This window comes from Micropterus salmoides, unplaced genomic scaffold (genome assembly GCF_014851395.1).
Source record: "Micropterus salmoides isolate LMB-PRFRI ecotype aquatic unplaced genomic scaffold, ASM1485139v1 Ms_hic_scaffold_14, whole genome shotgun sequence".
Classification (NCBI taxonomy): domain Eukaryota; kingdom Metazoa; phylum Chordata; class Actinopteri; order Centrarchiformes; family Centrarchidae; genus Micropterus; species Micropterus salmoides.
Genome location: NW_024040485.1, coordinates 29,697,413 through 29,721,682, shown reverse-complemented (window position 1 = coordinate 29,721,682; position 24,270 = coordinate 29,697,413). Strand labels below are relative to the sequence as shown.

Sequence of the window (24,270 nt, the reverse complement as noted above, 5' to 3'; positions counted from 1 at the left end):
AATATCCTATCCACACAGACATGTCTGATAAGTGTGTTGCACTTTAAATAAAAAATGAATGCTGCGATTTAATAGTCTGGTAAAGTAGCTGTTGGGTGTCAACAGCTTTGTTTTTGAATTGGACAGAAAGCAAGTTTCCACATCGAGTCCAAAACTATTTACTCAAAGCTGAAGTTCGTAGTGATTCTGGGTCACAGGTCTGTTTACTGTTTGGCTGCAGCGTCATTGAGAAAGGCAACATGACTCCAACTATTGGTCACTTTGTTCAATCTGCCGTTATCAAGGATCACCCCCTCTCCCTTTAACCCTCTCCAGCAGCAGGCAGAGGACAGTGAAATGTAACCGGACCCTCGGTGCGCCATGAACGGGCCTCAGCTCAGTGAACTCCCGGACGACTCGGAGCAGCTCAGGCCGCATGTGAGCAGCCTGAGGCGGAGAGCCCTGCAGGCCAGCGAGCTGTCCGCGGTCAGGACTTTCTCCGACGCCTTTCTCTGCAAGTTTCTGCGGGCCAGAGACTTCGACGAGGAGCTCTCTCTGAAGGTAACTTCACCACCTCCCTCCAGGACAAACAAGTCACTCTAACATAATGAGCGTGCACGGTAGTAGAGAGAGATCCTGTAGCGTTTAGTCAGTTTTTAGAAATTCAAGTTAACTTTGACTCAGCGGAAGTTTGGGGAGGATGTTTTTGTCTTAGTGTCTTCCTGGAGGATTGCTGCAAGCAGAGTCTCACCGATATCAAAAGCAGCACGCACAGTGCGCCTGGTTACTGCGCAGTTATTGGACAAACAATAAGTTCTTTAGTCGTGTCTATAACTAAAGAAGCTGTGTATGTGTCAAGCACCAGACTGAACAAGCGTTTAAGCTAAAAGCTTAAGGTTTACTGGGTGTTACCTGTTTAATAGATGAGTTATTAAAAGGCTGGTGTGTAAAACAGGCTACAGCAAATGGTTTTGATGCTGTGTTTACCCTCCTGAACTTTTACCCTACTACATTTATTTAGCAGCTATAGTTACTAGTTACATAACAATTTTAGATTTTACATACAAAGCATATCACAAATCAGAATCAGCTTTATTTGCCAGGTATGTGTACACATATGAGGAATTTGAATCTGAATTGTACAATGCTCACGATGTGCATACAATAATACAATAATAAATGTGCAGAAGTGTATATAATCTGATGCATTGTACAAACGAGTATATACAATACTTTAAATTTGCTCCTCCTTGACCAACACCTGAGTAGACTACTTTTGTTTTTGCTGTGATTTTACTTTCACATAACTTTGTTTGTTGTCATGTATTGCTGAACAGACAGCTGATATGATTACAGTACATAAGAAATATCATAATGTCATTCATTTATTTTGGCTAGTGAGAGTTTATCTGCTAAATGTGATGCATTCTCCCTTAAACAGTTGGATCAGTCACAAACACATATCACACATACACTTATTGGCACATGAACTAGCCATGCAGATAGTTTCAGCTTAAAACCGTAAATATTATCCACCAAAGAATTAGTGCTGTAGACAGTGTATTTCATAGCAAATATTACGACATGTCACAGTAGGAAAAGCACAAGTGTCAATAATAAACTGAATAATGGCTGAATTCCATTTAGCTGCTGTATAGAAGAGACTTAGGTAGGGATGATAGGGACATGTATACAGTGACAATTCTCGTGGAAATGATATTCCTGGTGAGGGGTTGTGCAAATACTTGAGTAACAACCAACCGTTGTCTTTGAAGAACTTATTAATAAAAGAGAATAAACAGAGAAGTACTCAAACACATATACAGCTGATCCAGAGACCTGCCGCCTAGGGTGGCTTTGGGCGTCTGGCCCCAAGCAAAGTGATGCATATTCATTTACGCAGTCAAGGTTTCTGTGTTTTGGGGAACAGAGATCAAAAAACACCAAAACAATCTCACTGCTCTGACCTAAACCCTAGTAAATGGGAACAGACTAACATAAGGAGTATAGGAGAGGAAAAGTTAAGGATAAAAACACAATACATAAGCCGTTAGACAACTAATATTTTTCAGCTTTGTCTTATACCTTTGATTTATGAATGCTTAAAGGAACATATTAACTATAGTGAAGTAATTGTGGGAGACAATATGTTGAGAAAAAGAGGGTTGAAATGTGTTGAGATTTTAAACTGTGCAGACTTAAGCACATTATGATTACTTTTTTAAATGTGGTATGAACCGTTCAATAGTTACTAGCCTAATCACCACTACAGATTAATGTGTACGTGTGTTAGTTCAATTATTTTTAAACATTATTCAAAAGCTGGTACATAAATGGATAACAGTCACCACTGAAGCGGAGTGTGAGCTGCTCTTTATTGGACGTGCTGAAGTTAACATTTGTGTGGATTTGTGGTGAGATTTCTGCCTGATCAGAAGTGTTTAGTTTCGGTTTTCACCTCCGAGGAAAACAGCACACTGTGCTACCATATCTTCTTTTTTTTCTCATTAAATTCAGATTTTATTCTCATAATATTAGTTATTTTCCTCAAAATATTACAACTTCATTCTGCACATGTCAGAGAACACAGATATGTGGGAGAGATTCTGAATGAGCAGAAAACCTGCTGAAACACAGGAGCTATTAAAGTCCAGGAGTTTATAACTAAATAAATGTATCATTGTTGTGAAAAGGTGCCACAACCACATTTATAACTGACTTAGATTCTGTTAGAGGTTTATATTGTAAATTGTCCCCTGCTGCTTGAATTTTGTTTTTTCCGCTATATAAATACCACCATAAATTAATGCAGAAATTGGTGTAGAAATGAATAAAGTGATGAAGTAACACAAAAAAGGAAGATAAAGAAATAAGAGCATGTTAAATAGTGGCTTTCACTAGGTTTACAGAAATGGTTTAAGCCTATAGTGCTCAGCAGGAGACACTCACAGTTCAAGCCTTTCATTTGAGCATGTTGAGTCTGTCAGTGTGTTTGTACGCAACTCATAAGAGAGGACGTAGAGAGCTCAAAGTGAAGGCTGAGTTGCTCAAGTTTATTTGAGAGCAGCTGGAGCTCAGCCAACTGGGTCTGAGCTCAGCAGTCTGTACTTTTGACTGGAATCACTCGTGCACATCACAAAACTCTGTTCCCGCTCAAATAGTTATTTGGATTTGCTTTTATTCCAACCCAGCAACCTCGGCTTGGATTTTAATGTCCTGAACCGTAGGTAAAAGGTTATAAAGCACATATCATCTTGGAAGTGATGTAGTAGAATCATGAATTCCCTGGTGTCCCTGAACGTTGCATGTGTCCTGGGCAGCTCTTACTGAACTACCAGCGGTGGCGGAGGGAGAGTCCTGAGATCAGCACCTGTTTGTCTCCCAGCTCGGTGCTCGGCCTCCTCAACACATCCTACCATGCCGTCCTCCCGCAGCGCGACCACACTGGCAGCAGGGTGCTCGTCTACAGGATTGGTCAGTATACGCGTGTGTGTCTCTAAACAAAAGCAGTGATGTACAGTAATGCTGCACAGAACAGATGTGTTTTCTCTTAATGCCTGTTTTTCTTGTTTTTGTTTTTTGAGCTTTATAACTCCACATGTAAGCATCAAATAGCCACAACTCTATTATTACTCTGTTATTCTCAGAAGAATTTACTTGAAAGAACAGTTAAATTTAAACCCAAATAAAAACAGGATCCATTTATTTAATTGTCAAGAAACTTTATTCTTTGTCTATGTTGAACTTTGTGCTTGCCTGTAGACAAATTTCACACATTTGCGTGTTCAGCTGACCTGCTGTGATTTTACTACAAGAGTCTCCACGTTACGGTAACTTAGCATGTAATTGAAATTAATTGATTGCCCTGAACACTCACATACTCCATTGAGAGTCTACAGATATCATTTTTAAACAAAGCATATAACTGTGTCTGATGCCCTCTTGTTTTGCATTTGGATAAACCTATGGCCAGTTTCTTTATACATTGTAATTTAGCCGAAGTTAATGATATTCTCAATGATCCTCAACACAGACACACAGGAGGTCTGGGATAATTTAACAGCACTGCAGGTAACAAGTGTGAGCAGGACAACAGGAGTAGGACCCAAATGCAGACTAAAGAGGGTCCGTGCATGAAGTATAATTCATCTGCAGTTGTTAACATTGTATGATGAAAAATAACAGTTTATTATCTAATTTCATTGTCTCACTTGTGCTATTGCAAACATATGTTGACCCATGTGAGTTCATTTTTCCTGGGCCAATGCTGCCTAAACTATGTTAGCACTATTCTGTGTTATTGTCGCATAGAATGAAGACGTGCAATGCAATTTAGCGCACAAAAGCGTCCGCTTGTTCCATTATGCAACTTGCACAATGGAAATTGAACAAGAAATTCTAAAACCGGAAACAGAGACCGCTCGCCTTCAAAATAAAATGTCTGTGTTTTTAACATTATAAGGATAGACTTAAAAAACAAATAGCCCAGCCTAAATATTGAACATAATACATAATTGTCGTATTTCTGTCCCTTAACAATATTATTATTTATTATTATTAGGCTATACCACATTATTTTAATTAGCAATTGGCTCAAACACTGGAATTATTATAGAGTGCTGTGTTTCATGCCCATTGCTGCGGGTCTGTGGGGACAGTTCATTGTGTTTATTGTCAAACAAGAAGATACAAAAAGTCACAAGCTGGGTGGTAAAGCAAAACTGTCCAAATAGCAGCGTAGTACGTCCACAGAGTTGCCAGCAAATGCAGGGAAGAAGAGTGCTAGCAAGCAAATATACTTAAAGTAGATAACTGACTTGATTTCAAATGACTCCCACTCTTTGCACAATTAATTTCTGCTTCGTCCTTCTAGTCGAAGGTTTATTGTCCCAAAATGCAGAACAAAGCTGTATAAAAATAGCGTTGGTTCAGCGGCCATCACTCAGAAGTACTTTCATTATGTTTATCTATCTGTGTTTGTTTCTGACTTGTCCCCTCAAGACAAATTTACCTACCGGTATAAATAGTGATCTGACCTGACCTTCCTGAGCATTAACAGAAGCTGGTATCCTTGATGTTGCATTACTGCAATCTTCTGGAGTTATTAACACTCCTCCACCCCTGATGTTTCTGATTTGTTCCATCAGACCTGTTCCCATCTGTAGATATCATCATCAACTTTGCCTCTGCTGCATATTTCCTGCATGTTGTCAGCTCTTGATTTGTGGTTTCAGATTCTTTATGTTCACAAAAAACAGCTCCTTCACTATAATTAATATAATTATATTAACATTATATTAATTATAAATGGCATACAACTCAACAGTATACAGAAGTTGAAATAATCAGATGTCAGATGATGCCATCGCAGTGACATTATACATTTATCAGAACTGTCGAGGATAACACAAACTTATTTCCATTGTGGTCCTCGTTTATGTTGAAGTGTCAGAGTGTCATGTTGAAGGGCCAGATTTACTAAAGGTTTGCGTAAGTAAAAATGTGTGCAAACTTGATATCACCAGCAAATTAACATGTAAGCTGATCTACTAACGGTGTGCACGTTAGAATGACGTCTTTCAAAAGTGCAAGATAGCACCTGTTGTTCATTTACTACTTTTGCCTTAATGAATATGCAGATTGGGGTGTTTCAGTTTTATTGTGAAAAGTAATGGGAGGATAAAATGCAAATACATTTATTTACTACACACAGTGTGATCTAACAAGCCTAAAAGCAATTTCATGTGAGTGCAGCAGCTTCTCTATTTAATACGTTTGAAAGGAAGGTGCAAACCGCAAAATGTTGTGCAGAGATGGCTGCTGTTATTGAGACACAGCCATGACGAAAGAAGACGTAGAGAAATTAATAATTTTAGATAATATTATTCAATATCCAATATATATAAATACAATTATTTCATTTTATTTATTTGATGAACTATATGAATTGAATTGTTTTTTGTATTTGCCTTGAAGCTTTGACAATTACCAACTTTTCAAAGTGCGCCGGTTGTAATAGCGACACAAACCATTGTAGGTATCGTAGAGGGAATGGGGAGTTGGGGCGTACAGGGACAGGACATCACGGAGCGACCGGGCACGGTGCTGATGGTCGGTGGTCGTTCCCTCTGGCTGGATGAAGCACGATCTGCTGGCATTTCCTCCCATCTGGGTCATTCCAGCACACTGTAGCTGTTTCTGCTGGGGCAGGTACATAACAATTTCCACATACTAGGGACGCACTGAATGAAACAAACCAAGATTTTTACGCAGTGGCTGCTTTCCCTCCCGACTCTCCAAGGCGGAAACCGTTAAAACAAGCAAAACCCTCATTTAAATACTGCCGCTGTCATGGGTGGCTGAGTGCAGTTTTAGGTAGCAGAGGCGTGGACCCTAATGCAGACCAAAGGCGAAGGATGCAGTTCAGCCAGAGATTTATTAATGCAAAACAAAACAGGCTTATGTGCAAGCAAAGGCAAAGTCCAAAACTGAGGTATAGCCAAAAGTAATCCAAAGCACAGGCAGAGAAATCCAGACATGAGGGAATAAATCCATGGAACAGAGAACAGGCAAAACACTCAACACAGACGAAGGACGTCACAAAGACTGAACAGCACAAGCCAACATTTAAACACCAGGTAACGAGCAGGGTAGGACCAAGACCAGGTGGAGGACATGAGGTAATTAGACACAGAGGCAAGCAGGTGAAACCAAACGAGGGAACAGACAGGACCAGACCAAAATGCAGAAACATAACTGAACACCAAAATACAAACTAAACATGACAGGAAACAAGCACGCAAGACTGAACACAGTCAAATAATAAATCACCAGACAGAGAACACAAATCAACACAAGGCAGACAGAAAACTAAATACTACAAATAAACTACAATCAAACCAGAAACTAGACTAACACTAGAATAAACAGAACACAGATCAGACAAGACCAATATATTACAAACATTGAACGAGGAATGGATACCAAGATATGAACTAAGGCACAAAACCAAACTACAGGACTAAAAACTAAGATGCAAAGAAAGACAGATACTAAGAGAACTAACAAAACCGAAATAATAAACAAGGCTACACAAAACCACAAACCAAGAAAGACAGAATAAACCCAGGAAAAACAACAGAACAAAACCAACAGTCACCTCCACTGTGTTTGCACCTGTTGCCATCTTTGTTTCCAGTTATGTACTGTAGTTGTCAATTTTATCGATTTATTGTTGTACTGTTTTATTATGTTTTGTGCGGTGACCTTAAATGTTCAGAAAGACGCCTTTAAATAAAACGTATTTACTACTATGTTATTATTACACAATAATTCTTAGTTAATCAACCAAAACAGGTACTACAGTTACACGTGCAATATTTTAGAATGCACACACAATTTAGTACTCTTTATTCATAGTAAATCCAGCCCTTAATGTATTCTTAACGCTGCACCGAACTGCACAGCAGCTTAAATTCCTCCTCAGCACTGCACCATGGAGCTGTTTACCTTGTTTGATTAATAAAAGTCCAAGTCGTATTTGCAGTTAAAACCATCAGTTTCAATTTATTTCCATCCATCTCCATTGTTTCTCCATACAAACTTCATTGCACATGTGTTGCACTGGTATGGTGTGTTCGTATGTTCGTGTGTGCGTGGTCATAAACTGTCTGTGCTTCTGGGTAGCATCCGAGGAACCAAAGATTGGTTCCTGTTTATGCCAAGAGCGCTAATTGGCTCTTACAATAAGTACGACCCTTTTTTCATCGGGGGGTAAATGAGCGGTTGATCGCCAGTCGTTATGTGTGAACTACTCAATGACGCATCAAAACGGCTCCCCGACACATTTCCAACACATCACCAACGTCTGCCAGATATCTAGCATGCCAAATATCTGGAGGTGTCGGCCGACTCGACATCCACATCCAGCCAATGAGAGCAGGCTGCTGGCAGAGCAGGCAGCTACTTTTTCACCGCAAAACACTTTTTACTCACCTCCAGCTCTCTCTATAGCTCAGACAATCCCTGCTACCTGCGTGTGCTAATCCATCCTTTCACACAGAGTTTTTGTCTTTATAATTGGTATCTTTATACTAACAAACAACAGCTGTTTCGTGTGTAGGTTCACGTCATTAACCATTTCACATTTCACGTGTGTTTTCTTGACAAAACTGACAGCTCGTGTAGTCTGTGACCCCCTGTCACCGATCAGTCACGTATTGTGAACACCACAACGACTTCAAGACTTGCCAGCGGCAAGTTGTGTAGTGTGAACGGCATGGCCATCGGCCATTGCTGAAAGTCATGTAGTCTGCAAGAGCCTTCAGTTACTTCATCCTGGCGCCGGGCCTGCTACATGCGTAGCTGACGCCACAGGCTGCGGCGTATACCCGACGCAGAAGTGTAAATTACGCTTAAGCGTCAGCATGGTAGGTTAACTTAGTCTGTAGAGCACAGAACTCTGAATCTCATGGTTGTGTTTGATTCCCATGTTGAGCCGATATCTTTACTCTCCCTCTGTAACTGTGGTTGGTGATGGTGCAATGGATAAGACACATGCCTTTGGTGTGAGAGACCCAATCCCCCACTGTGACCCATCCACCATTGTGTAGCAAGACACCCCTCCTTGCTCCAGAGGTGTGTGACCTCTGACATATACAGCAATTGTAAGTCGCTTTGGATAAAAGCGTCAGATAAATGACTAAATGTAAATGTAACTAATTAACTATGAAGAGACTGTGTCACATGCTAACAATAAAGCATCCGCTGCAGTGTGCCGCATCGTTCCGGCAATTGGTCCACATCCATCAACCTAGAGACGCCTATTTTTATTTCCCCAGCATCTCCAGGCAGAGGAAATTCCTGCGCTTCTCACTCAGGGGAATCCAATCTCTCCATTTACCAACAGCTATTTCAGAGATGTGTCAAGCAGGGCACAGACTCTTTTCAAAGTAAAAGCTTTCAATTCAACTTGAAATAAAGCATTGCTGCAAAAAACATTCTCCCACTTTTATTCTGTAGGCAAAATCACTGAATAGGAATGATTATGTGAGTAACTGTTGCTGTCATAACTTAGATCTATTTGCGTTGGGGATGAGCTGCAGTCAAGTCGGACACGTTCTACCTCCTGTAGAGTGCGTAAGCTTACAATGAGCTTACAACAATGACTGATCTGTCAAAAGGTGGTTCAAAGTTTGTGCAGCCGGAGAAAAGCAACTGGACTCTGGGCAACTGCAGCCGCCTTGCCTCGCCGCGAGGTTTAACGTCATATGACATGGTCACGTTTTGCAGCACTGGCGAAAGTCGGTCAAAATTTCAAACCAGCATGCCTCACATGAAGTCAAACGCAACTAATATGTCAATGTTGTGTTTAGAGCTCGTTCCACTGCCCCCAAGTGGTCAAAAAACACTCAACGCAGCTTTAAAGCCTAATGGTAGGGTTTGTAGTTGTACAGACTATTTACCATAAGTTTTTATTTACAGTTTAGCATCAGATTTTTCCAGTGGACACCCGTTAAACCTATGCTAAAGGCTAGTAATGAGCAGAGCTACGGACTTATTCAATGATAATAACAGAAATGTCACTTACTGTAGATTTAAGACTGACTGTAACCCAGTAAAGTACAATAAAATGTGTTTCTGTCTGCAGGGCAGTGGAACCCAAAAGACTGGTCGGCCTACCAGGTTTTCAGGGTCAGCTTGATGACATCAGAGATCATCTCCATGGAGACAGAGACACAGAGGCAGGGTGTGAAGGTCATATTTGACCTGCAGGGGTGGAGTATAGCCCATGCCCTACAGATTAACCCTTCCCTCGCCAGAAAGATATCCTCTGTACTTTCGGTAAGAAAGATCATTCTTCTGGTTGGGTTGAATTTACTGTTTAATTTAAATGTAACTTCTGCTACAAAGCTGGACAGCAGGACATGCAGATGCAGGACATTTGTGGACATGCAGATGAAACACAAAACGGGCTTAGGTCTCAACTAACCACATTAAGACAGCTTCTTACACCACAGGCAGGAGATGTGGACATTCCACTCACATTTAAGGAACTTAGCTGGAACAAGACATCATTAAAGTGAGATTTTCTAGAAGACACAGTTGTGCATGCATTTGTTACACAGTGGCATGACTATTGTATTGTGTGGCTATTAGATTTGCCTAAAAATTATATTATCCAGTTACAAGCTCATTGGAGCAGTTATCCCTCCATTGTCCATACCAATCATTAGAGGTGAAGGATCTGTATGGAAGACGTCATTTTATGACCATTATACTGTAACCAGTTTGTTTTCACAACTGTCCTTGTATGTGTTTTCATGTTCAGGAATCTTTTCCACTGAAAGTCAGAGGAATTCATCTGGTCAACGAGCCGATGTTCTTCCGGCCGGTCTTTGCCATGATTCGTCCCTTCCTGTCGGATAAGATCAGACTGAGGGTCAGCAGCATGTTTGTTCTGTCAGATACCGATCATGGTTCTTTAGACTGTCTTTTACAGAGTGGAAATGCCTTTTAAACTTACTTCGAAAATAATTTTCACCCCACTTGTAGATTCACATGCACGGCGCTGATTTCAACGACACTTTAAGCGACTTCTTCTCACCGCCCGTCCTGCCTCCAGAATACGGGGGAGAGGGTCCTTGCATAGAAGAGGCGTGTCGTGACTGGACCAATCAGCTGCTTCAATCAGAGAAGCTCCTGCTGCAGATTGCGTCCCACCCAACAGGTGACATCGCCATTATTCCAGACGAGGACCCCTTGATCTCAGAGAAGGTGGAGACTAAACCAAACTCAGACGGATGATGTTTGGCTTCTCTGATCACACATTCACACGATTGTTTGTTTGTTTTTCTGTCTTTTTTTAACTTAAAACAACCAAACAATCTTTCTGGTCGCCACTTTTGAGGTTCTCAACTGCAAATTGTTGGCTGCGTCAAGAGCTACTTTAAAACATCTCAGCGCTGGTCCATCTGTGTTTACATGATGTTTGTCTTCTGGGTTACATTGCTCAAGTTTTGCATCTTCTAACTGAAGTACTCGTATTTGCTTTCTTTTCAAAGAGTGACATGAAGAGGTCGATGTCTGAGTTTGAGTCAGGACGTAGTTAGCCTAGCTTAGAATAAAGACGGGAAATAGAAGTAAACAGCTCTGGATGTAAAAAAGAAAAACTATCAAAAACTTAACATTTTATATCTCTTTGTTTAACCTTTACACGAACATAAATGTAAAAATAATTTGTGAATTTAGTGGAGGTTGGAAATGTTTTGTCTCTAAATAACCTCACCAACCCACAGATCTAGAATAAGACTTAAGGCCAGCTGAAAAAGCCTACCTGGGAGCGCTACGGTGCGCTTTGGAGGCGCACAGATTGACATCCTTTCCTTTGTCTTTCCTCTCTTTTTTGAAAACCAGATGTTGGTTTACGAGGCAACATTGTTAGCACTGTATTTCTGGCTCATCTACTCCATGCAACTAAACACCGTCACTGATGAGTGCGCTGAGGCAGGACCAAACCATTTCATGCAGATACAGGGGGGTGGTCGGTCAATATGGATGTTTACTTTTTGGTCAATGGGGATTTTTTACTTTTACATTTACGTTTACATTTACTCATTTGGCAGACGCTTTTATCCAAAGCGACTTACATTTGAGGAACAACATACAAGCATCAAATACAGATCTACAACTGACAATACATACTAGTAAGAGCTCACAGTACATATCACATCAATGGGGTAAATACCTAGGGAAGGAAGTCAAAGTTAACAAAAAGTGCAATCAAAAAAAAAGTGCAATCAATACAAGATTATTGTAGGGGATAGAAGAAGAAGAGCACAGGAAGTGCATGTTAGAGGTTAGGAGTTAGAGGTGTTATAAGAGGAAGTGTTCTCGGAAGAGATGAGTTTTCAAGAGCTTCTTGAAGTTAGAGAGGGACGCCCCTGCTCTGATGGCGTGTGGTAGCTCGTTCCACCATCGTGGTGTCAAAGATGAGAATAGCCGGGACTGGGATTGCTTTGTGTGACGGGACGGCAGAGCCAGGCGGCGTTCGTTGGAGGAGCGTAGCGGCCGAGAAGGAACGTAAGTTTGTATTATGGAGTTTAGGTAGATGGTGCAGACCCAGTAGTCACTCTGTATGCAGCATTAGTGACTTGAATCTGATTCTGGAGGCCACGGGGAGCCAGTGGAGGTCACTGAGTAATGGAGTGAAATGAGTCCTTTTGGGCTGATCAAAAACCAGACGTGCTGCTGCTTTCTAAACCATTTGTAAGGGTTTCACTGCACAAGCTGGAAGACCTGCTAGGAGGGCATTGCAATAGTCAAGGCGAGAGATAACCATGGCCTGTACCAGAAGCTGGGTGGCGTACTGAGTGAGGTAGAGCCTGATTTTCCTTATGTTGTATAGAGCAAAGCGGCATGACCGAGAGACAGCAGCAACATGGTCTGAAAAGGACAGCTGGTCATCAATCATGACACACAAGTTTCTCACCACCCTGGTTGGAGTGATGGTTGAGGAGTCAATTTGTAGTATGATGTTATGGTGGCTAGATTGCTTGGCTGGAATGACCAAGAGTTCAGTCTTAGAGATGTTTAGTTGAAGGTGGCAAGCCTTCATCCATGCTGATATGTCCGAGAGATAGTCCGTGATCCGCCTGAGACGGTGGGATCGCCGGCCGGGAAGGATAGGTAGAGTTGCGTATCGTCTGCGTAGCAGTGGTAAGAAAAGCCGTGCGAGCGAATGATCGGCCCCCAGTGAGGTGGTGTAAATTGAGAAGAGAAGGGGCCCAAGCACTGAGCCTTGGGGCACCCCTGTGGAGAGGCAGTGGGAAGAGGATAATTGTCCTTGCCACAAAACATTGTAGGAACGCCCCGAGAGATAGGATTCGAACCACAGGAGTGCTTTACTCGAGATGCCCATTGCTGAGAGAGCGGATAGCAGGATCCTGTGGTTGACTGTGTCAAAGGCAGCTGATAGGTCAAGCAGGATAAGAACCGAGGATTGGGCTGCAACTTTAGCTGACCTTAGGGCTTCTGTTACAGACAGAAGAGCCGTTTCAGTAGAGTGGGCACTCTTAAAACCAGACTGATATGGATCTAGGAGGTCATTCCCTGAGAGGAATTCTGAGACCTGTTTGAAGACTGCCAGTTCAATAGTTTGGATAAAAAAGGTAGAAGAGACACTGGTCGATAGTTCTCAACTTGAGTTGGGTCAAGGGAGGGCTTTTTGAGCAAGGGTGTAACCCGAGCCCTTTTGATAGTGGTCGGGAAGGTTCCTGAAGCCGGAGAAGTATTTATCACATGAGTGATTGTCGGGACCACAGTAGGAGATATGGCTTGGAGGAGATTCGTAGGAATCGGGTCCATTGGGCATGTAGTTGATATATATTTGACAAATATACTGTTTATACTCAATGATCGTGGTTTATGTAATGTATAATATAATATTATTTTATATTAGTTTTTACATATTTTTTGGGGCCCCTTGGAATTGTCCTAACTTTTCCCCCCTATATGGCGCCCCTGAAGCTAGGCTAACCACATCCTCATTCTGCTCAGCTCTTTATTAAAAGCACACAGTAGTGGTGTCAATCTCCCGATCCTGCTCTAAAAAAGAAAGCAAATATTCATATTTCCCACAATGTTGAACTATTTGTTTACGTACTGATTGCATTTTTAATTCATGTATTTTGATTTTGCTTGTCTGCTCACTGTTAGTGGTTTGTTCAGGTTAACCGAGCCAACTCTTCCCAAGTGTTTTTAGGAGTAGAGACTGGATCTAAAGGCAGGACAGTTTACTGTGTCGGCACACCTGCATTATACAGAAATTATACAGAAATGTTGCTGGATGTTACTGTGTGAAGACAGGCTTCTCTTCAGGGATGTCTCTACTGTCATTGTTGTAGTTGTGGTAAACATTAATAAATAAGAGCTAATTATCCAGTGGGACCTCAGGGATGGATTGCCAGGAGGAGATTTGTATAGACGCCAACCTTCAAGCAGAGGGCCGGGCTCTGACATCGAGTCACTCTGGCCCTATCGCTCTGAAGTTTCGCCTTTTGCCTTGAAACAAATGACCATCTTACTGTGAAATCCTGTGTGTGCAAAGTTACCTATGAACCCTGCCTTCCCTCAAACGCATCTATCCATCCAGACGTTCATCTTATCAGCCAGCTAAACCAATCGATCCTGTCTTCAATATGTTTTTGGTTGATCATTTGAACTTTGTTGAACTTTATTTCAACAATTGAAAGTTTACCTTTTTGTTTTTGTTTTTTACAATTTTATATGATGGTAAGAAACATTTTGACTTTGTTTGGACCAATATTCTGCACAGATCCCAATGTATTGTAAAAGAAAAAGGTGAATTTGCTGTTCACACTGAGTTTTTCACACTTTCTTATTAATTGCTGCAAAACCTAGAATAAGTTCAAAATAACAGAAAATGTGATGGGTTTTTTATTTGTCATTTTTGGCACTTTAAAAAGAAAGAATGATTGATTGGGTCAAACTGAGCACATGAGAATTATATAGACTATAAAGTTACATGAAGAAAGTTGTGATATGTGGTAACACAGTTTTAATGCTAATTTGACCTGTACAACAGGAGTGAAATAATTTTGTAAACTGGAAACACCTTGTAAGTATTTGAAGCAAAGAGCCACGGATTTGTGGACATTTGTGCACACCAATGAAGGTTTTTAATAAATAGTGCGTAGGATGTGTGATAACGTGTGTGTGCAGGTTCTTATTTATTTTCATGTGTGTTTCAAGTTTAGCACAGGGTTTGAGGCTTAACATAACTTTCCCCACTTATATAGAGATTTATCATAAGTAGGTAGAGATCTCTGCTGGTCAAACCATTTAAGCATGATAATGTATTTGTTGATTCTGCTGAAGCATTGATCAATATGACAATCCCGAAGAGGTCATACAATTGAGTGGGCTTGTCAAGGGACAGTAAAAAGTGATACACAAACATAATACTTAATTATTTCAAGCACAAAACGTCACCTAAAATTACCTTTAGTGACATTATTACACTCTTCCTTGTATGTAAATAGACTGAACAACTAAATCTGATGGTTGGTCCAAAACAAATACAGTATATACTGTAGCTCCATATACTAGCTGTTCTTATCGATTACGTATTTTACATAAAAAGTGATCGTTTCCACTTGTTTGACAGATTTATAGCTGCTGTCACTTGTTTGCTAAAACAGCTGCCTGCACAGTTTATAAGAACTGTGAGTCTAAAAGAGGCTGAAAAGCTACTTAAAGACTTGAAGACTCTTCTCCAGTATATGTAGGTTGGATTATTGTAATTCACTGTATTCAGGGCTCAGCTGCTCACGTTTTCAGCTAGTACAAAACGCAGCCGCTGGACTTTTAACTAACACACGAAGATAAGATCACATCAGTCCTGTTTTAGCCTCCCTTCACCTGTTAGTTTTAGAATTGATTTTAAGATTTAAGTGCTGAATTGCTGCTCCTGTAAGAGCCGTAGCGAGAACCTCGGGCATTCAGCCTTGCCTGAAAACCTGAGGCCCGCAGGATCGGTGGCATCTATTAAATCACTTCTCAAGACACAAAACAGCTTTTTATTCATTTTAGAGCTTCCTTCCATTTTATCTGTATCGCTGTTTCAGAAATTGTCTTTCCTTTAACTTTTGAACTTTAGAATTTTTTTTATATATATTTCCAATGGGTATTCAACCATGTAAAGCACTTTGTAAATAAAGTTTATTATTATTATATTTGGCAGCTGTAGTTACTAGTTACTTTGCAGATGAAGATTTTAAAGACCTGATGATACTACTACTAATAATAATGATAATAACAATAAAAATTAGCATATAGAATACAATAAATTGTTATACATTCAATTAAAAATAACAACAAAAGTATATCAAGTAGGTAGAATTGGCTTTACTGCAGACAGCTCCAACATTAAAATGCATCAGTGCATCTTCTTCTTCTATCCTCTTACAATTCTCTTGCATTGATTGCATTTTTGTTGTTAATTCTTTCTTCTTTCCCCAGGTATTTACCCCATTGATGCCATAAGTGTTATTAGCTCTTACAATTGTCAGTTGTAGATCCTGTGCTGTACTTGATGCTCTGTTGATGCTTGTATTTTGGCCCTCATATGCGTCTGCCAAATGAGTAAATGTAAATCAATAATAATAATAATCCAGGAGTATAATATTTAGTAATGAATGAAATAACACAGACAGAGCCCATTTTGGCAGCATAGAACGTTTAGTTTTATACTTTTAAACTTTAGATTTTGAATTCCAGACGTTCACTTGTAACAGACTGAAATTTTAAAATTGTGGTATTGCTACTTTAACTTAAGTAAAAGACCTGATAACAAGTCATTAACATTTTAAAAACCTCATTCACTAATTCATCTTTATAGAGCCAGAGGTTTTGTATGTATTCTTTCAGTCTTACTGTCCTCCCTCCTCGCTGTGGTTCTCTCTTTGTGCACTGTCACTGTACAGACCTTTGATCAGTGTTAGCAGGTCAGTAAACATGCCGTGCTTTCGGTCTTGTCAACATTGTGTGCCCTACAGCTCTGCAAACGTCTGGGATCAATCCACAGTACAAATACAACCATGGTTCACTTTTGACAAGATATACAAAAAGCTTTTTTTGTTTTTTCTCAGATCAAAAGCTAAATAGGTCCTGGTTTTGTAGAGATGTGAGCCTTGTGCTTGAACTGTTGGGGGTTGTTATGACTTCCCCTCTCTGTCCTGGCTGTTGTCAGTTTTTCAGATGGTAATTTACTGGGCTCTGTCTAAATCCTGCTGAAACTGGAACAAAATAAAGTTTATTTTCTAAACACGACTGGGCTGTAATCAATAAAGATGTCAGCTATAGTGCAAATACATCACTAGCTGAGCTATGATTGACTACTTTTAATAAATGAGCTGTTCATGGACGGAGAAACTTCACCCAACTTATTTGGGTTTTTGTGTCAAACTTTCTGATTCCAGACTTTCCAAACTTACCTAGGAACCCGTGTGTTGTACAATACCTGTCAACCGACTGAAGCTACATCATCTCTCCAACCTCTAACTTCCCCTTAAGGCGATATTGCAGTAGTGTTTGGTTGACATTACACCACCTATCATACGTACACAACTCCCTGAAAGAGCTGAAATGCAACTTTTCTGTGTTTCAACAGCATGGTGCACATCCAAATATTATTAAATGTGGTTTAAAGCCATGCTTTCTATTTAGACCTTGCTGACGTGTGTGGACTTGTTTCATTTAAAAGCACCATGCATAGTCAGTCCATCAATCAGTTATATTATTTGTCCCAAGTGTGCAATTTTTGCTGCACCAGGTATATAGATCACACAACAGAATATCAAAGTCAATATAACACATACATACAGTATAAAACAGGAACCAAATTCCTTACTCCGACGCACCACAGGTTGTTTTAGCTCATCTGAAGCAAGCTATAAGTGATCCCTAATGCTGCACAGGGTCCACAGACAGTATAAAGCACGTTAGCCCTGGTACTATAATACCATAAAATAGTGTGATATAGGCTAAATCGCCATTACTCAATCTGTCTTAGTCCAATAAATTCAACACTACGTATAAACTATATTACACTACTGATATTTTGCACTACAACAATAAATCATTTTGAAATCACAAATAGTTCCAGTGTTTTTTTTATTTTGTCACATGTGAAAACATGAACTTCACATGTCTGTGATGGCTCTCAGTCTTCCGTGTCATAGTTATCCAAGGAAGGTTCAAATCAAGGACAACTGGACTTGGTTGAAGATACTCAAAGACATTTTCTCCCTCACCCAAGAGACTTCTTCAGTGCTCTTGAATGAGGGACAAAGCATCCTCGAGTCCAGTTGTCCTTGGATGAACTTCACATGTGCTTTTTCATGTGAGTTTTTTTATCGACTAGAAGAGATTTAGTCACTATTGTCTGTTGATCTGACGTAAATTGACTTGATGAACTTCAGATGCAACATTTGAGCTTTAACACCAGCTGCCACGGATGAAGAGCACAGCAGATGGACCTTTTGTGTCCCTTACAAAATATTTGAAAAACATAATGAACATACACGACTGATCCTCTGTCTTGCAGTCTGTCCCCATCAAAACGACAGCTTGTATTTTGACTGGTCAAACACAGGTGAGAACAGGATAGTGTTCTCATGAATGGTTCAAGATAAACACATGTAAAGTAGAATAAAAATCCACAGCAGCTCTTATCATTAGCCAGCCCTGACATTGAATATCGACATCTCTTCAGACTGACCGACATCCATCCAGTCAAACCAATCAGATGAAACAGCGATCTTCAATTAACCTCTGCCAAACTTCTGGAGAAATCTGTGTGCACACACACATCCTGATGGCTGGAGATCAGCCATGTAGACAATAGTTAGACTAGTGCTGTGTTTGGATAAAGTGGGTCAGAGAAAAAATCCAGCAGAGGGCGCAAGAGATTTAATGGACAGAAAGAGAGAGAGAGAGATGCCAGCCAGAACACACACATGCACTCACACACATCTTCGTGCGGACCCGGCATTGACATAATGCATTTCCTGTTCCCTTACCCTGACCTTAACCATCATGACTAACCTTAATGCGGTTGGTTTCTGTCACTGTGGTACCATTCACACACGTATGTGGTGGTATGTTCTCACAACTGTAAGTACGTCTGACATTGACTGAGTACAACAAAAACATGTATAGAGACATCTTTAGCATTGTAATACATTATGTTCATGCAAGGTATCTGCATAAATTTGAATCAGATTTTCTTCTCTATTGTTATGATCACAATGCTCATTGGTCTTAATCGCTGAAACATTTTCATCATCATCATGTATGTAGTGTTGATTCATTTGACTGGCTTCAGAATCACCACCCTAAGGTGTGAGATTTTTACTCTATAAATGTGACCCCAGTGCTACTCAACCCCACAAACTTAGTGTTAGTAGCTTACTGTGTAGCTGTTGCAATACTGTAAAATACAGAAAAGGTTTGTTTCTTGCATCAGTGATTGTAGAGGATGTCTTCATTGATCACAACTTGATTACACATAGGATATTGGGAAAAGTGTCATCTGTCTTCTACGGTATACTGTAGCATTCTACTTTCTGCACGTTTAAGGTGATTTGAAACTTGTATCTTGTATTGTTTGTTATTAGATTTACTAGTTACTAAACTAAAAATATATCATTATACTGTGTTCTGGTGATTAAACCATATGTTCTCATGACATTTGAAAGACTGCTTTGCAACGAGCTTGGAGTTTTGTACTAAGAGTTGTGAAAATTCATTCAAAATAATAGTACCAAAGAGATCAACAAAAACTGTAATAATAATAATAATAATAATAATAATAATAATAATAATAATAATACATTTTATTTCTACAGCACTTTTCAGGACACTCAAACACACTTAACAATCTGTCTAACGTTAGCTTCTTCTTCTTCCTTCTGCTTCTTCTTCCTTCTTCTTCCTCCTTGTGCTTTTATTGTCAGTTGGCAAACAACGAATTGGTGCGTTACCGCCACCAACTGGTATGGAGTGTGGATCAGACCTTTATACATCTCTGATCATGGAGAGAAATACTTCTGTGAGTGATTAGTTGGACTTAGTGGGAGGGCCACAACACGTTGATTAACAGTTAAGGAAGAGGAAGGAAAAAAGCAATACACATAGGTCTCTAAGGGAAAAGCAATGATAATAGGTCTCCTTGGGGAAAGGCAAAAGCAAATGTATGTATTTATTCTTTTATTCATTCATTCATTCTTTCTTTGATATATTTCTGCATTTATTTATTTATTCTTTTATTCATTCATTTTTTCTTTGATAAATTTACCCATTTATTTATTTATTCTTTCATTTAATTCTGACACTTTGGATGTTCCGTATAAACCTACCAAATAGCAGCAAGTGAAATGTAATATTATTGGAGTTTGAAGGCTAATCTACAGAGGGAGGTTTTGATAAGTGAAGGGTACAGGTACGGTGCTTGGTCCTGAGTGGTGGGGAGAGGATGTCACGGGTTGGACTGTGGCGGTGGAGCAGGTCTATGAAGTAGGATTTTGTACTGAATGCGCAGGGGGACAAGGAGCCAGTGAAGATTCTGGAGGACAGCGGTGATGTGATCGAGGTTGTGGGTGAGGGGACAGGGAACAGAGTTTTGGATGTATTAATAAAGTTTGAAAAACATGATTGTGTCACTAAACAACCTAATGAGCAAAATGCTTTACAATTCAGTGAGAATGAAAACATGCACGCCTTTCTGTGTTGGGAAAGGTGTAGGAGTAATTGTTATCCAGATAGCATGTACCTGTGGCATGAATATTACTTTCAGACCTTCTCCCTTCTTAGCTGCCTTTTCTGTAAATATATTCTTGTGTCAGGAAGGAAACTCCAGAGCACGAACTGGGGGGGTTGATGTATTTCCGGACATGTGGAATAATGTTTACAATGGATGAAACAACATGAGTAGAAATATGGTGGTGGTAATGACTAAGACAATAAAATATTTGCCAACCAGGTGAGGGCTCGATGCAGAGCCATAAAAGCTGCCTTTTGGTCAGGTGACGAGGAAGCTGACAGCTCAGCAGAGACTTGAGAGAGACCTCAACACCAAAGATATGTGGCAGATGATCAAAAACATCACGGGCTACAAAAGCAAGACTGAGGCCACATTAACAGATGAGCTTAACACCTTTTATGCTCGCTTTGATCTCCTCTACAAAGCTGCAAGTCTCAGTAGAGGGTTCCCGCCTGCTTTCAGACAGCCACTATCGTCCATGTACCTAAAAAGTCTGCAGTGTCTAGTCTGAACGACCATCACCGCATTCTGATTGAAGTGCTTTGAGAAACTGGTTCTTCAGCACATAAAGAACAACATCCCAGCCAGCCTGGACCCTCACCAGTTTGCTTTCAGAACCAACAGATCCACAGAGGATGATATCTCCACTCAGCCCTCACACACCTTGAGAAAAACAACACCTACATCAGAATGCTGTTTGTGGATTTCAGCTCAGCATTCAACACAATCTCCCCCATGAAGCTGATCAGCAAACTCAGCACTCTGCAGCTGGGTATTGGACTTCCTCACAAACAGACCCCAGTCAGTTCAGATTGGCGGACACACCTCTTCCACTGTAGTGCTCAATCCCCCCCGTTCACACTTTACACCCCCGACATGGAGACAACTCTGCTGGGAAGTTTGGGGACAACGATGACTGTTGAATTGTGGGCAGAGGTGGACAAAGTATTCAGATCCTTTACTTAAGTACTAATACCACACTGTAAAAAGACTCTGTTACAAGTAAAAGTTCTGCATTGAAAATGTTACTTATGTAGAAGTATATAAGTACAGTATAGTATATTATAGTCAGTAGTATTATAGTAGTATTAAAAGTAAAAGTACTCAATGCAGTAAAAATGTCCCCCTTGTCTGTTGTACTAGTACAGATTATATCATGAGATTATTATTACTCATGCATTAATGTAAAAGCAGGATTTTACTGCTGTAGTTGTTGAGCTGGAACTCATTTTGAACTATTTTGTATCAACTAATAATTATTTTCATTGTTTATTTATTTGCTAATTGTTTTCTCCATGAATTGATTGATTGATTGAAAGTAGTGAGAAATGTCGTCACAGTTACCCAGAGCCCAAAGTGACACCTTCAAACCAACAGTCCAAACCTCAACATTATTAACACTAAAAGTTATTAAAATAATTAAAAGGAGAAGCAGCAAATCTTCACATCTGTGAAGCTGAAACCATCAAACGTTTTTACATGAAAAATGTAAACGATCAAAGTTGTCGCCAGTTAATTTTCTGTCAAAAGATTAATCGCTTCAGCTGCACTTCTATAAACTGTTGGGTAGTTTAATTTATAATAAGACATATTTTATAAACTCTTCATGTGTTTTGTGTGTAAAAATCTTAGTTTGTAAAATAACTGAAGCTGTCAAATAAGGACCGGAAGTAGGACTGGACTAGAAAGTGGCATGAAAAGAAAATACTCAAGTAAAGTAAAAATACCTCTAATTTTTACTTGAGTAAATGTACTGTCCACCACTGCTTGTGTGTGACACAAAATACGTGAAGCACATTTGAAAGGACATGCACTCCCCTCCCACAAACACACACACCTATATCATGCAAAGTATAATCCATCCAGTTGATTAGATCACTCTTCACGCCCACAATCACGTCTCCACACGGTGATTGTTTCAATTCAAAACTCCCCTCAATCACTCAGCCACGTGAGAACAACTGTCCCCCTCCCACATGCATCAACCCCTTCTCCCGGCACTGTGTTATCTGAACAAATGTGAGATGTGCCTGTGAAATCACCAAATGGTCAGTGCTCTGCAGGAGGGAGGCTGTGGTTGTAGCCTGCAGCTTGAGAAAACAAATTCACAGCGTGTGTGACGGCCTATGCAAAACGGAGACAGCTTGCTGGTGGTTGGCCAGAAGGTCATCTACATATTATTTGTTTTGTATGTTCGAGTGAAAGATGTCTAAAGGTTGTGTATATATTTTAACTGCTCCAGTTTCAGGGTCCTGTTATTGGCCCCTTCAACCGACCCTTGAACCACAACCTTGGTTAGAACACAACCATCGTTGATGTTATCAGTATCACCTGGGAATCCTGCTACAACAAGCCTAAATGTGTGTGGTAAAAAAGTAGAAGGCCTCTGTTTCGTAATATTCAAAATGGCTGATGGTTACTTCATGTATTCAAAGTCCTCTGCTTGCAGTAGTACAGAAGTCAGAAATAATGGACATCACAAAATAGATTATAAAGGATACACTAAAGCAGTTCAGACTTACAATATGTCGTTGTTCATTCTGTACTGACAGGGAAACTGTTTTGGTTTTTTAATATATAGCATTTGAAAGTTATGTATTATTCATATACTGTATATGTATATATATATATAGCCGTTGGGTTAAAAATGATTTTTGAGCAGTCTGCCAGTAACTGTTAGTACAACAACCTACCGTAACCCCCCTCCCCTCCCCGCCACTAATCGTTCAAAACATTGTCTGACTCGCCACCGGAGCTCCGAGAGAAACGCCAGACAGAGAGACGTCGTCAGCAGCTGAAGCGGTAAGACTGGGAGAAAACTGGGAGAAAACTGGGAGAAGATTAAGAAGGTTTGTGTTGCAAACTCGCTGGCCATTTACCGTTAGCTGTATCGGTGCCTTTTGTTGTTCAACATGTTCAACTTTTCACAGAGCGACGTGCTTGTCAGTCACTTTTCATCAACCGACCAATCACAGCCCGGATGAGGCGGGACATTAAAAAAGGTTTTGACGTGCTGCAGCAAATCATTAAATGTTGAACAATATGATTATTGACAAGTTAGGACTTAGCATTAACAAATTAGTGACCAAAATGAAACAACTGTAACTGGATTTAATATTCAAATAGTGGTAAAAAAGTATACTTTATAATGAATGTAGTGTTAAATATATTACTGTTATTCTATAAACTAAACATTATGGTGTTTATATAATACACTCATGTCCAGTTCCTCCTCCAGGTTGTGGATAGAGACTCTGCATCAGACAGATGCCAATATTTGCTGCTTCTAGCCGCCTCCTCCGTAGAGCAACACGCTCCCCTTGTTCTGTTTTACATCTGTTTTACTCGTTATTGTTATAAATATTGTTTAACTTTGTTCAAGTTGGGAAATACACATTTCAAAATGTGAGTATTTCGTGCATTTTCCTTGATAATTAGGCTAAGCAAGTAGACTCTTAGTACCATTTGTTCCAATATAATCGAATCGCAATATTGTTCACAATAATCGCAATTCGCAACTTTTTCTTCAAATCGTGCAGCCCTAACGAAAAGCTCAGCTAGGAGCAGACACAGTGTGCAGAACACACAAACTATAAACAACAACAACAACAACACTTGTAGGCAGCGAGACAGCAAGACCATCGTGAAGTGAGATTATTCTGTACATCAGCAGTTCCCAAACTATTTAGGCACCGGACACCCTTTTACATCCTGATCAGGTTGATGTACCCCCAACGCAACACAGCCTTTTTGTAGCCACATTAAAGGCATCAATTTTGATCATACACAAAAAACAGAACACATGAAAGAAAAATATTCAAGAGATGGTAACAATGCGGACTCACATTTTGTGCTCATCTCCCTGTTCCTCCTTTTCTGTCTCCCCTGGCTCACCTTCCTCTGACTCCCGCTCAGTTTCGTTCTCTCACTCCAACACACCTCTCCGT

General features: G+C 40.1%; 1 protein-coding gene across 1 annotated transcript; it reads left to right on the top strand.

Moving 5' to 3' along the window:
- Positions 1-208: 208 nt before the first annotated feature.
- On the top strand, positions 209-11,662 carry ttpa (tocopherol (alpha) transfer protein). The gene is made up of 5 exons (XM_038718940.1): positions 209-540; positions 3,300-3,453; positions 9,629-9,822; positions 10,310-10,420; positions 10,534-11,662. Exons 1-5 carry the CDS (start codon positions 361-363, stop codon positions 10,783-10,785), a joined length of 891 nt encoding a protein of 296 aa, XP_038574868.1. The 5' UTR covers positions 209-360; the 3' UTR covers positions 10,786-11,662.
- The last annotated feature ends 12,608 nt before the right edge of the window (positions 11,663-24,270 follow it).

Excerpts from the sequence above, each read along its gene's own strand:
- ttpa (XM_038718940.1), top strand. The coding sequence starts at position 361 with ATGAACGGGCCTCAGCTCAGTGAACTCCCGGACGACTCGGAGCAGCTC. Across the intron at positions 3,454-9,628 it reads GGTGCTCGTCTACAGGATTG|GGCAGTGGAACCCAAAAGAC; the intron begins GTCAGTATACGC and ends TTCTGTCTGCAG. Across the intron at positions 10,421-10,533 it reads CGGATAAGATCAGACTGAGG|ATTCACATGCACGGCGCTGA; the intron begins GTCAGCAGCATG and ends CCCCACTTGTAG.